Below are 13,897 nucleotides of genomic sequence, written 5' to 3' on the forward strand. Positions count from 1 at the left end.
TATCTTGCAGGGAGAAAATTAATAGTTTAAAATAACCGAAGTTTATAAATGTATTTATTTGATACAATATAATGGGTAAATACTGTCACAGATACTCTGTACAAGTCAGTTCAAAGAGGCCTTTTTTATGTTGGCTTTACACTTTTTATAACTTTATCCATTAGTTTTCTTACTTCTTTTTGTCGTGCTGTTGCCCGGCTTACACAATCTTGAAGTTTTGCTCCTGTGAGTGCACTTCCTCCTTACAGAGAACCAAACAAGGACATATTCAGCACTGGACATTTCTTTTCAAGTGGCTACCAAATAAAATGAAGATTTCTCCTTCTTACTGGTGTAAATTTATACACAACAGGTTCAAGTGATATCTTTTTAAGGGTTGTCCAATATTGCTGTCCTTGCACGACTGCTATTTAACTCAAACCTTTATAATGAGACCTAATTTATACAGATGAAGTAAATGGTCTTGATAACTAATAATAATTTGGCACAGTACCTGGCTTGTGAACAGAACAGAGTTTGCCTTCTTCATCAGTTACAACAGTTATCACTCCAGTTGCCAAGTCCTCTTCTTCTGCAGTTGGATCAACAACCATTACTGTGCTTTTTGAAGAGAAAACACATTTTAAAATTATGTTGTAAAGTGATGTTACATAGAGATAACGTTACCACATTTTCAAGATAATGGAAGTGCCTGATGTAACATAGCACTGCTATGCCATACAGCTTTCAAGAATGCTTTTAATTCCTCATTAAAAAGAAGATAAGGAAGGACATCAAAATTGCTCTTTTAACATTATTGAAAGGACCACTGGAGCAATAAACACTAGCACAAAGATCACAGGATAAATTGCTTTTGGAATAAAACCCAAGTTTGTACAAACTGATAATAAAGCAAAACCCCAAAGTACCATTGTTTCTCTATGCAGAAAGATTCTCCCAGTCTTGACTCTGTGATAAGGAGTACTAAGCTTAAGTACTTTACCCCACTGTAAAGAAACAGGACCAAAAGTACTGAAGGCTAAAATAGCAACACCCTTACATCCAGTATTCTGCATGATCCATCTCTGCATTTATTTGTTCTTTTTACGGTACTGTTAAGGCATGCTCACCACCACCAAAAGCACACAACAGAAGATGTTAGAAAACTTGACACCCACTTACTCAAACAGCACAAAGGAGGAAGCCACTGGATGTTTTCTAATTGTCAAAGGGTTCTTCTCTTTCAAGTTGACTTCTGCCAACCCAGTTTCTTCATTTATAGTAACAGCAGGTAACTGCACTATAATAACAAAGAGTAGATATTATAAAAGCAAGGCTGGTGTCTTTTTTAAAAAAGAAAAAGAAAATAGAGTATGAAGAGAAACATGATGCAAGAGAGTAAATGAGAGCATTCTATTGGCAAACTGCAAAAGGTTAAGAGAATGGCATGATAGTGCAGAACCCTAGATCACTGCTTCAAAATCGGGTTAACATTTTTTTTCTCTTAGCAACTGATAATTGTTCTTGCAAGTTTCAGGATGTAAATTCAACCATCAAAAGAGGGCAGCTTAATGAGAATGGCTTTGCTGTCCTGACAACATGTAGAATGTATTTCAGTGTAGAAAAATCAATAATCATATCAGCAAATGGCAAAATTAACCTTGAAAAAAATAAAATAAAGGCAAGGCAAGAGTTCAGGAAAAGCTATTAGGTGGTCCATCTACAGACTAACTGTTTGGTGGTCATCACTATGACATTATCTGCTAGGTACCAAGAAGAAATCACAAACTAAGCATTAGCCTCTTCAGCTGCATTTAGAACAGAACAACATGGTAGTTGCAGGAAGACATATTCACAGAAAATAAAAGGCAACCAAAGGGGACTGCTTTCTGGGATTTAAGGGTCTCCAAGGAAAAATGACAGTACATTCTGCACCCAGTTCTTAAAAAGTTTCCCATGTAATGCTGACTGGGATAAGAATTGGTTATTGTACCCCTATCCCCACCACCAGGATACTGGCCTTTATGAAAGGAAAGAACCCTGAAATGTTTCTAGCAAGGCAAGGTTTGACAGACCATTGTTTAAACTGTATTGAATCACCCATTTTGGTAGGTCAATAGACAGTGAATGTCTATCCTGAATGGGTGGGCTTAATAGGAATGGTGATAGTAAGGGAGAGATGGCAGCCTGTGTAGCTGCCATAATGCAGTGCACCTCTAAAGCATCAGAGTTGTTATATCACCTGCATTCAAAGAATACAGGAGCAAGGGCAGGGTAGCTAACCAAGGATATTGTGTGCTGTAACTGTTTGTCTCTCCTACTCCTCTTCCACCTTCCATAGGGAGGTTCATCTCACTTTTTAGCACACTGGATCACACTGAAATTCAGAGGTAAGTCTGCAACTATTAATAAATTTGTAAATCCTGTAAGGCAACTTACCATTTCTTAAAGCTGCTAAGAAAGCACACATGCAGGTATCCAGAAGGTTTCCATCATAATCTAAGCATATGATATCGCAATACAGAACCCAAACGATCTAAGGGAGGGAAAGTCTCATGATGAAAATGTGCTCCAAAGGAACTACTACAAGCTGTGACATGTATTTATGTAATACAATGCATTGTTCACATCTCCTTCCACAGACCTTTTTCAAAGTGCTGTGCACATAATACAGCCTTCCAGATATTAGATAATACCTCCCAATGGCGAGGAATGCTTAGACATGCAGTCCCAACATCTGGAGACTTGCATTTTGCCCACCTGAGTTAAATTCAGGTGGCAAAATACAAATCTTCAGCTCTTGGACTACAGTTCCCAACCTTCCTTGCCACTGGCTATGCTTGATTGGTGGTAAACCAACTTAAGAGGGCATGTACATGCTTAACTTCACTTATGATCAGTAAACATTAAAAACACCTGGGGTTATATCAACAGTTGTACTTTTTACATACTTGCTCAAGGAATTATCCAGCAATTCCTTATGCAAGCAGGTCCCCATATGCCTTCAGTGCAACAGACTAGATCCAAGGCCAGTCAATGTGTGAGCCCAGTTCAAGTCCTTTGTTTTTATATTGGTGTGTGTGTGTGTGTGATAATTTCCTTCTTTGTTGTGGTCTCTATGTATCACACATAGGTGATGTGAACAGGTCCCTTCTGGACAGATCCCTTCTTCAAAATCTAGGTAAAGTTTATGAAGGAGCAATGCCCCTTTCTCAGTACTATCATCGCTTAGTTCTCCATCAACTGCTAAATTCTACTTCCAATCATCACATCAGTAAGTAGCAGACATAGGACCTTCTCTCCATTGGGATAAAAATAACCTTTCCTTCTTTTCCATCCAGAAGTGTGCTTGTTATATATTTTCTTTCTCATTATGGTGTTTTTACTTGTGAGGCTTTTGACTCATGGTCTCAAAGGTCTTCTTAAAGCATGACCAAAAAACCCCTCTGATTGGCACAAGTGTCTTCTCTACTTGGGAGAGCAACACTATATCAACTCTTCTTCACCAGACAGGCACATTGCAGGCTAAAATATTATTGTGGAAGAAAGTACAGCACAGGTGTTGAACCTCCTAAGGTGCTTACGTTAATTCTTTTGGTGGTTTTCCCTAACACGCTTGCCATCACCAGGTAAAGCTGCTCTGGGTTAAATATAAGTGTTTTAGGTTGCATTTTTGTTACGTCAGCAATCAATAGTGGCCATTACTACTACTAACTTTTTTTTTGTTCAGATGAGCTTTATTTGTATTTTCTCTTACAATGGTACACATACTACTACTAAAACAAACACATGAATATGAAAAAGATGCAAGCATTAGGAAATCCTGACCTATCAGAGGTATATGATCCAGAGCTTTTGCTGCTGTCAGTATTAGAGAAGATTGTGATTCCATAAGATTAGAAAATAGTATGAAAACACTGGGCTGAAACAGATGGCCCTTTGCATGCTGAATTGGGGCCATGGCAACTGCATGCCCCAGCCCCAATCCGGCATTTTTCCAGCCCCAAAAAGAATGGGGGGAAACATGCTTGCCACGCGGTTCTTCCACGTTTCTTCAGTGCAGCGTCTGTAAATGCTGCGCCGCAGAAACATCATGATGCTGGCAGCCACCTGGTCAGGCGGGTGGCGTGACACCACTTTGGAGGCGGAGGCGAGATTGGTTACATGCGGTCACTACGCCCCCACTCCATCCTGACCCTTTCGGACGGTCTGTACAGCCCCATTCCACTGTTTCCCCAGTACCATTAAACATCCTCAAATATTCCATTTTTCTGTGGAGTTTGTTGACCTTCCAATATAATATAATTGGCAGAATAAAAAATCAGAACAATTCACCACCTTATCTACTGTATATACCCAAAATAGATATATATAATTAATATATATATATATATATATATATATATATATATATATAATTTAATATTTGAGTGGAAGATGCTCCCTTGAAGTGTGATGGAGCCTCCTCCTTTGTTTTTTTTTTTTTAACAGACTGGATGACCATCTGCCACAAGTGCTTTGATATTGTGTTCCTGCATGGCAGAAGGGTTGGACTGGGTGGCCCTCAGGGTCTCTTCCAACTCTGTGATTCTATTAATAATTTAAAGGGGTTGAATGAGCAGTTCTGGGGTCAAAAGAGCAGGACTTCAGTCAAGGGACACCTGTACAGTACCTTAGTTCTTATTTTAAAAAACCCATCTCTTTCACAGAGAAGAGTGGTGAAAAGCCTTTTTGACTGCCTGGGTGGGAAAACAGTGGCAATCCCTAAGTATTATCCTTGAATTATCCACAGGTCATATCAAAATCAGTAATTTTGGCTCCAAAACCTGCCGTCAACTTATATATGAAGTCAACTTATACATCAGTTTATACAGTATGTATCTACAGCATGTGTGACAATGTGACATTATAAGATGGAAGTGGCTAGTCCAGGAATGTCCAAATATTGCCTAATTATTATATACTATAAAGAATGACATTCTACTTACCTTCCCATCTACAATACAGAGATCCTCTTTCCGTACTACCTGTGAACTGAAACAGTGATACAGTGAAGAGGGAAATCCAAGTCTTCTCACATATATTGTACAATTCCTGCTCAAATGTATTATACAGAAAAATTAAAGGATAATATTTCTTACTTTTCAATCACATCTGCAATGAATTGACTAGCTGCCTGAGCCTCTTCCCCAGGAGGACCAGGTCGAAACCTTGATGAACAGAGTGGAGGAAGATCCACATTAGGAACTATGGAGGGGAAAAATTATTAGGAAGCAATCTTTCACTGAAAACCATTAGTAAAATGCACATTCAATATTTTATATTCCATATCTGCTCTTGTTAGAAGAAAGCAACAATTATGCAACTTAAAGCACATAGTATGTGTAAGTAAAGAAGAAAAATATGCTAATATACTATATGCTTTAAGGATAACAGGATTTTTAAATATATATACATTGATTTCTAAAAGATGCACACCAAATGCAAAGAATTTTTAAAATATCTGTATTCTAAAGTAAGTGTTTAAAATCCCTCTCAAAAGAACAAGACATATATAAACCAAACAAATTCAGATAACAGAATTGTGAAAGGCTAGGGTTGTAATCTTATGCTCATTCACCCAAGAGCATATCTCACTGAACTCAGTGGGACTTACTTCTGAACAGATATGCACAAGATTATGGTGCCAATTCTTTTTAAAAATGCAAGAACAGTAATCGATATGTTAACTGAACCAAAACCAACCAGGCTTTCTGAACAAGTGCAATACTTTAAAATGTAAACATTTCCATTTCAAATAGAACTGCCCAATCTCTGAAATACCATTAATTATGACAACCGTAAAGAATCAAACACAAAACAGCAACAGAGCAGCCCCTTCAGAAAAAGCAGAAACCTTACCAATATATCCTTTGTTACTGGAATCAGCATGGGGTGCTGCAAATTCCTGTAAGCGGTATGTTCACACGGGGGGGGGGGGGGGGGTGGAGGAATATAAGAATGAAAACTAATTTAGTCTTTTAGAATTTTAAAGCCCATACGCATTAAGGAGACTCAAGACAGGCTCCAGACATGTTGTCCCCTGTTTTTTCACACATTTGATAGTTTACAATTTGCATACAAATTGTGTTCATTAATATCAAATGCACAGTAGCAAACCTGTTGCTTCCAAAAGCTGTGTATAGCAGTGGGTGTGTTACCAGTGGATGGGCATGGTCTGGGCTTCCCCTTGCTCCCATGCATGCATATACTCCTTTCTCCATCACTCTTGTACATACACCCATGCCCCTGCTGGTCATGGTATAAAACCAAACATATCTTTTGTTAAGATATCTTTGCTTCCTGCTGCCTAGCTGATTAGTATAGGAAGTGCCCTTTTGCTCATCCCAGCGCAAGCAGACTGGGCAGCAACTGGGGAGGGGGGTAATGGGAAGGTGTGCTCAGCAAATTAGCACAATTGAGGTTTGCTAAGAGCTGTTTGTATGTTCTGCACCAGTGATGGAGAACCTTTTACAGACTGAGTGCCCAAACTGCAACCCAGACCCCACTTATTTATTGCAAAGTGCCACGTCCCTCTGGCTTTCTAGTAAGAAACTCTGGCAAACTCTGTGCTGGGGCGACAGCATGTGTGCCCACAGAGAGGGCTCTGAGTGCCACCTCTGGCATGCGTACCATAGGTTCACCATCACTGTTCTGCACTGTATTCACATTTATTCAGTTTTAACAGAAACCCTGCTGAGCAACCTTAAAAACTAAACAAATATTATGTCATCGTGCCACAGAATGAAATATCTGAATATGAGTTTAAAGTTAAATATTTCAGTTTTCAGTTCTGACGACTCCAAATTCTTTTGATGCATTTATGTTTCGATCACACTCACGGCCAAGAGGCTAAAGGCATCTTATATTACAACATGCTGCTGATGCTGATACCCATACCACCAGCATTTAGCTAAACTATCCAAGCATATAGTGTCCCAACTGCTTTGCTCTGGTAGTCAAATACAGAAAGCTGCCCACTCTAAACCATATCCAAGCAGAAATGGCAACCAGAGCCATGGATACATTTTGTGAAAAACCGGATTATAGATCTAAAATTTAGGAGATTCTGGTCCAAAACACACTGCAGAAATAATCCAGTTTGAGACAGCTTTAACTGCCCTGGCTCAATGCTAGGGAATTCTGGTAACTGTAGTTTTGTGAGACATTTAGCCTTCTGTCAGAAAGCTCTGGGGTTACAATAAACTACAGTTCCCAAGATTCACTAGCACTGAGCCAGGGCAGTTAAAGGGGATTATTTCTGCAGCATGTTTTGGAACTCTATCTTCATGATGAGAATGAGCCAGCCCCAGGTTTACTAGGTCACATTCACCCAAGTATGGTATATGCTTTGCAAATACACCTGACAGCTGCTCCAGATAATATTTTTAATTTTTTTAAACAGCTCTATACTGTGATTAGCTGGCTTCAGCACAAGATGCACTGCACCCTGTGAGTACTTGAGAATATTCATCCATTATCTCAGCATTTCAAAGAAACAGCAAGAGACAGTGGACCAGCCTAGAAGTAATAACAATGTCCTGTGGCCAGCCTTGTTTGCACTCTTCCCTGCCCTCTTCATTCATATGTCAGAGAAATTTAAAGCTATTTAGAATAAATCGCATTCTCTTCATGATGGGAAAGTGTTATTTGTCCAAATCTGCTGTTTAGCTCTCCTATATTAGGTTTTCCAGCTGTGGGGAACAGCTTTACAAAAGGAGACATAATTGAAAACTGAACTACAATGAATAAAACTTCTCTTGTATGCAGAAGTGGACAATGACTAGAGATGTACATGAAAACAAAGCTTGCCAAATCTATTCTTGTAATGGAAAAGCATGGGCCTGTTACAGACTGCCAAAATAAAGCTGCTTCGGGTCTCTTTGGAGGTATGCTATTTAAATGATGCTTGGGTCCTAAGAATCCAGAAGCTGCACCAAAGTTGCACTCCAATGCTTAGGAATGGAGTGTGGCTTTGGCGCGACCTCCGGACTCGTAGGACCCATGCATTATTTAAATAGCATACCTCCAAAGAGACCCGAAGCCACTGGCGGGTTACAGACCGCCCATTTGGGGCGGGCTGCACCCGCCCCTTTCCCCGGTGTATCGGGGCCTCAGTGGCCAGAACGGCAGCCGCTGAGGCCCTAATCCACCGCTTTTCAGGTTGCGGGGAAGCGGCAAAACGCTGCTTCCCCGCAGCCTGAAAAGGGGTGTCCCTGGGGCTTCAAGCCCCAAGGACACCCCGCGGCGGCGGGGAGGAGGAGAAAGGGGCCGCTTGGCCCCTTTCTCCTTTGGTCCGCTGGGCGCAGCCGTGTGAAGGTTGCGCCCAGTGGACCAAACCAGGAAGGAGCTCCGAAATGGAGCTCCTTCCTGCTCCGCACTAAGGGCGCACGTCCGCGCCGCCCCGTATAGAGGTGGCGTGGTCGTGACATCCTCATGGCGGCAGCCGTGTAGAACGGCCGCCGCCATTTTGTGCGTGCGGAGTGCGCACTAGGGTTAGGGGGGTGCGGAAGCACCGCCCCTTTCTAACCCTAGTGCGCGTTCCGCATGCACAAAACGGCCCGTGTGTAACGGGCCACTGTTTCTCTTTTTCATCCAAATCAAAAAAACTGCATCAGTAATATTTGTCAATCCGCTATTCTATTCCTAGAAGCAGCCCTTGAGTCAGAGGAAGAAATACTACTGTATTCTGATGTTCAATTGCGTTCACAAACAACTGAAGTTGCATTAAAAAAATCTCCAAAAACCTACCGCCTTTATGCCACACACCACTGTCGTGTTACCCAGCTTCACAAGAGCAGAGCCATCGGCAGTTGTAATTGAACCTGTGGGAAAAAACAAAACGTTTCAGAATACTTCAGTTTTCTACCTGGAAGAACATCTTTCCAGACCAGGGTAGTTGAGCCATGGCAGCTCCCAGAAACCACAGACTCCGGCTAAATGTAAAATGTTTGCTTTCTAGATTTCTAGAGTGATTTAGAATGCTGTCTTATTCTTTTTCATGTACACCTACCCAATCCCTTTGTTTCTGCAGATTCTGCCATTGTATCTGCCATCATTCCACTTAGACTAAATGTTTATTTTGAATTTGCTGCTGTGCCACTAAATTTGATAGAGAAATGGCGGGGGGGGGGGGGAAACGTATATTTTCAGTTTCACTAAAGTTCATATTTTATAAATGTATGTTGACTAAAGTTTGCAAGATAACATTTATTTATTTAGAATGAACCTTACTGTATCTCAATCCACTTCCTTAATGTTCTCAATTAAATCAGAACGTGGCTTGCATGTTATATTTCCTCTGAATTATTACAGGAAATACTTATGAGCAGACAGAGTAGAGCCACAGATCTCACTGGGTTTCTTCGGCGCGTTACAGACTGCCTGAAATTGGTGGTCTGCCGGCGCCGTCATTTGCAGCGCGGAGGAGCCCCAGCGGCCAAACCGTGCAGCTCCTCCATGCCGCAAAAAAGAAGCCCCAAAATGGTGCTTCTTATCGCTGCGTGCTAATGATGTCGTGAGGCGCCAATGGTGCACTCATGACGTCATTTGTGCCACACAACGTGCAGACGCTAAGCGTCCGCTACGTCAAGATGGCGGCGCCCGTGTAGAACGGGCGCCACCATTTTGTATGTCCTCAGGGCGTACTAGGGTTAGGGGCATCCGGAAGGGACGCCCTTTCCTAACCCTAGTACATCCTGGAGACGTACTTTACGCCCGTGATGAACGGTCCTTCAATAACTTAAGTCTCAATAATTTCAATGGGTGTATGATTAAGGCTGCAGCCAATCCTCAACTGCATACCAAAAACCAGAATATCCCCCACAGGCTCAGACAAAAAAGAACATGCATCACTAAAACACTCACCTATGTTGACAGTTGTCGTTCTAAATTCACCAAGATCCCTTCCATCAGGCCGACAATTTTCTTTCTAAAAAGACCATTAACCGTCAGACTCACACAATTTGTCTAATCAGCTTGAAATTCAACTAAACTGTGATCAAAGATCAGCATGGGGGACTACTGAATGTGCAGATACACTTCCACTTTACCTAAAAACATGATTACTTTATATGAAAGTGTAATGCAGGGGACAGCAGAGAAAACGCCAGGCTTCACATATTCATAGATATCCTAATGCCAAAACCTTTGGCTAGAAAAGTTTTCTACCTAGAGAGGAACTTCCATTTCCCACAGTTGATAATATGGCTGCAATCTATACTTCTTGTTATATATCAATTATTACACAACAGCACAAATTAGATCAAAGGTATTTACATATGTAACATGAAGATATGCCTGATAAAGGACGGAATTTTGATCTACTATCAAAACTGCATCATCGCCAAATGTCAATTGACAGAATCATGCAACAGAGATCATGGTAACAAGAAGCCTGATATGAAAGTTAACATACCCCATTCTAAATGCTACCTTATTAACACAATGCTGAAAGACAGGCAACAGGCAAGGTTATAAGGATGAGGGACCCCAAATTTCCAGTGCTTCAAGAAGGAGAAATGTTGTTGCTGCTCTTCCCATCTTCCTCAATGTCACTTCTATAGGTCTTCCAGCCACTTCTTTCTCATCCTAGAGCAGTGATTCCCAAACTTAAGCCTTCCAGATATTTTGGACTTCAGCTCCCAAAAGCCTTAGTCAGCTTGGCCAGCAGTAAGGAATTCCAGGAGCTGAGGTCCAGAAACATCTAGAGGATCAAAGTTTGGGAACCACTGCTCTAGAGCAAGAGGATGGGGCAGAGATCTCTCTGAAAAGGTCCATCATCTACATAAAACATTTGGCCTTCATGAAGCCAGTGGGGCACAAATGTGGCCCAGCTAAGCAACCATGAACAGTAAGGAAAGGTCCCCAGTCCACCAGTAATTCTCCTCTTCCAATAATTGACATGTATCTTTCCCATCTTCCCCCCTCCTTAGGACTAAAGGATTTGAAATCATGACAGCTCACTATGGGTTTCAGCCTGTGATGGAGGAGACAAGACTTTTTAGGACAACTTTGGGGGGAAATGGAAGGAGCAACTTGTGAAAAGGAACTCCATTCTATAGGAGAGGTTAGCATTCACACATAATCCCAATTTCATTGCATCCCTTGTATAAAGTAAGAGAGCTAATTAATCCAGTTTTTGATCCAATAAATAACACCCCCAAGAGATGTCTGATACAAAATTCTCACCAGAAATGGCCAAATCAGAGAATGCGCTCCCAGCTTCTCCTTCAATGCAGTGGGTAAATGAGGCTGCCTTTGAGTCGTTTCTGATTTATGGTGCCCCTAAGGCAGTGATGGTAAACCTTTTAGAGACCGAGTGCCCAAACTGCAACCCAAAACCACTTATTTATTGCAAAGTACCATGCCCCTCTGGCTTTCTAGTAACAAACTCTGGCAAACTCTGTGCTGGGACGATGGCACATGTGCCCACAGAGAGGGCTCTGAGTGCCACTTCTGGCACGCGTGCCATAGGTTTGCCATCACTGCCCTAAGGCAAACCTATCATGGCGTTTTCTTGGCAAGATTTGTTCAGAGGAGGTTTGCCACGGCCTTTGCTTGCGAGAGCGTGACTTGCCCTGTGGGTTTACATGACCAAGCTGGGAACTGAACCCTGGGCTCCAGGGTCATATCCAACACTCAAACTACTATGCCATGCTGGCTCTACATACGTTACACTCACCAGGAATCTTCGATAATACTCCAGAGGTTCCACAGTTCTGCAACAAATGACATTTAAAGAAAAGACAACATATTTTAGAGGTGGAGCTCTCAAGTTTAGCATAGTTGTTTCAAAAGCTGTTCAAGGCTCTTTTGCGTAGCAGTCAAAAACAGGAGACATGTATGTTTTCAGGTAATCCCTTTTCATGCAATTAAACAGGCCAAAATAAAGCTGCTTCTGGTCACTTTGGAGGTATGCTGTTTAAATGATGCATGCATCTTAAGAGTCCAAAAACCACACCAAGGCCACGATCCAGTCCTAAGGACTAAAACGCAGCTTTGGTGCAGTTTCTGGCCTCTTAAGATGCGTGTGTCATTTAAACAGCATACCTCCAAAGTGCCCAGAAGCAGCTTTATTTTTGGCCTGTCTGTTCAGGCCCTTAAGTCTACTTCCTCAGATGCACACAACTTTGGCACGTGTGTATTACCTGACTCTTCTGGGAGCCCTCCTTTCGATGCTTGAACCTCCCTTAAAGCCACAATCCCCCCAGGAAAGATAACAAACTTCATTTCAAGGGTGTGGCTGTGTTGACTTGCTATCCTTTGTCGTGAGTTCTTATGGCGACCCTCAGAACTTATCAGGGGGTTTTCTTGGCAAGGTTTGCTCAGAGGAGGCTTTGCCTTGGCCTTCCACTGAGGAGGCTGAGAGAGTGTGACTTCTTGCCCATGTACATTATGCACACACAAACAACACATTATGTGGTGCCTTCAAGGCATTTCTTGGCTTATGGCGACCCTCAGGAGAACCCATCATGGGTTTTTCTTGGCGAGGTTTGCTCAGAGGGGGCTTTGCCTTGGCCTTCCCCTGAGGAGGCTGAGAGAGTGTGACTTCTGGCCCAAGGTCACATACCCATGTACATTATGCACACACAAACACATTATGCTGTGCCTTCAAGGTATTTCTTGGCTTATTATGGTGACCCTCAGGAGAACCTCTCATGGGTTTTTCTTGGCAAGGTTTCTTCCCAGGAGGTTTGCCATTGCCTTCCCCTGAGGAGGCTGAGAGAGTGTGACTTGTCCCAGATGCTGCTGCTGTTGTTATTTTCCTATATCCTGCCTTTCTCCCAAAATAGGGGCTCAAGGTGGTGTGCATTCAAGACGCTTCCAAGTTAAGGCGACCCTAAGGCAAACCTATGATGGGCTTTTCTCATTATTATTATTATTATATTTATTTATATGCCGCCTTCTCCCAAGACTGGAACTCAGGACAGCTTACAACAGTACAAGGTTTCTTCAGAGGAGGTTTGCCATTGCCATCCTCTGAGGCTGAGAGTGTGACTGCGCAGGATTCGAACCCTGCTCCCGAAGACGCCAAGGCTCAAAGCCCATGGCGCCAACGCTGGCCTTATAGAGGAGCAACCTGCAAAGGAAACCCTCCTCTTGGAGGAAGCAACAGCAGCAGGGTTCCCAACACGCGTGTGCAAATGCACGTGTGAAGGGGAACTGCAGACACGTGTGCTCCTAAACAAGGCCTCTTCGTGGGGAAAGGGTGGGTCCTGGGTGGATGAAGCGATGAAAAGGAGGGGGGACACAGGGAGCCAAAGGTGCCTCACCTGAAGCCTCCAGCCGCCGCTCCTGCCATCGTCAAAGGCGCCGACGCCGCCATCGTGCCTTGCGGAGTGTGGCGTTAGTCCCCGCCCGGCCAGAGGGGGCGCTGCGGCGGCGGGCCCAGGCTCACTGCAGGAATAACCCACTTTAACTGCCCTGGCTCAGTGCTGGGGAATCCTGGGAAGTGTAGTTTTATAAGACATTGAGCTCTGGTGCTACATCAAACTACGACTCCCATCATACTTCAGTTCAAAGAAGACGTTTCCTTGGAATCCAGCAGCATGCCTCCTTCTTCCTTTGTAGGTAGAGGACAATCAAGGCTTCTTGAGGAGTTCAGTGTTCAGCGTCCTCTACCTAAAATGTGGTGGTTTATTTTTATATCCCGCCTTTTCCTTGCAGATTCAAGGCGGATTACAAAGCAAAGGGGTCAAAAATACATAATACAGCCCCCCTCCACCAAATACGCCACAGACTTGTTGGACTCCAAGGAAATATCTTCCTTGAATTGCAAATGGACACTAAATCTCCTTGACTTTGAAAATCCATAAGCTTCAGTCTACTTCCTGAAGGCTTGAACAGACAGGCCCAAATAAAGCTGTTTGGGGTCACT

General features: G+C 42.7%; 1 protein-coding gene across 1 annotated transcript; it reads right to left on the reverse strand.

The window, feature by feature from the left end:
* Positions 1–36: 36 nt before the first annotated feature.
* On the reverse strand, positions 37–13,433 carry EXOSC8 (exosome component 8). The gene is made up of 11 exons (XM_042449754.1): positions 13,293–13,433; positions 11,702–11,738; positions 9,886–9,949; positions 8,770–8,843; positions 5,881–5,926; positions 5,121–5,226; positions 4,968–5,013; positions 2,419–2,515; positions 1,162–1,279; positions 494–600; positions 37–241 (listed from the first exon to the last, which is right to left on the reverse strand). Exons 1-11 carry the CDS (start codon positions 13,343–13,345, stop codon positions 126–128), a joined length of 864 nt encoding a protein of 287 aa, XP_042305688.1. The 5' UTR covers positions 13,346–13,433; the 3' UTR covers positions 37–125.
* Between the last annotated feature and the right edge of the window lie 464 nt (positions 13,434–13,897).

This window comes from Sceloporus undulatus, chromosome 2 (genome assembly GCF_019175285.1).
Source record: "Sceloporus undulatus isolate JIND9_A2432 ecotype Alabama chromosome 2, SceUnd_v1.1, whole genome shotgun sequence".
Classification (NCBI taxonomy): domain Eukaryota; kingdom Metazoa; phylum Chordata; class Lepidosauria; order Squamata; family Phrynosomatidae; genus Sceloporus; species Sceloporus undulatus.

What these genes read in the sequence shown, in the direction of transcription:
- EXOSC8 (XM_042449754.1), bottom strand. Translation starts at nt 13,345, where the DNA reads ATGGCGGCGTCGGCGCCTTTGACGATGGCAGGAGCGGCGGCTGGAGGC. An exon ending in GCGGCGGCTGGAGGCTTCAG is followed by an intron (nt 11,739 to 13,292) that starts GTGAGGCACCTT and finishes CATTTGTTGCAG; the next exon opens with AACTGTGGAACCTCTGGAGT. An exon ending in CTGTTCTGTTCACAAGCCAG is followed by an intron (nt 242 to 493) that starts GTACTGTGCCAA and finishes GTTCTCTGTAAG; the next exon opens with GAGGAAGTGCACTCACAGGA.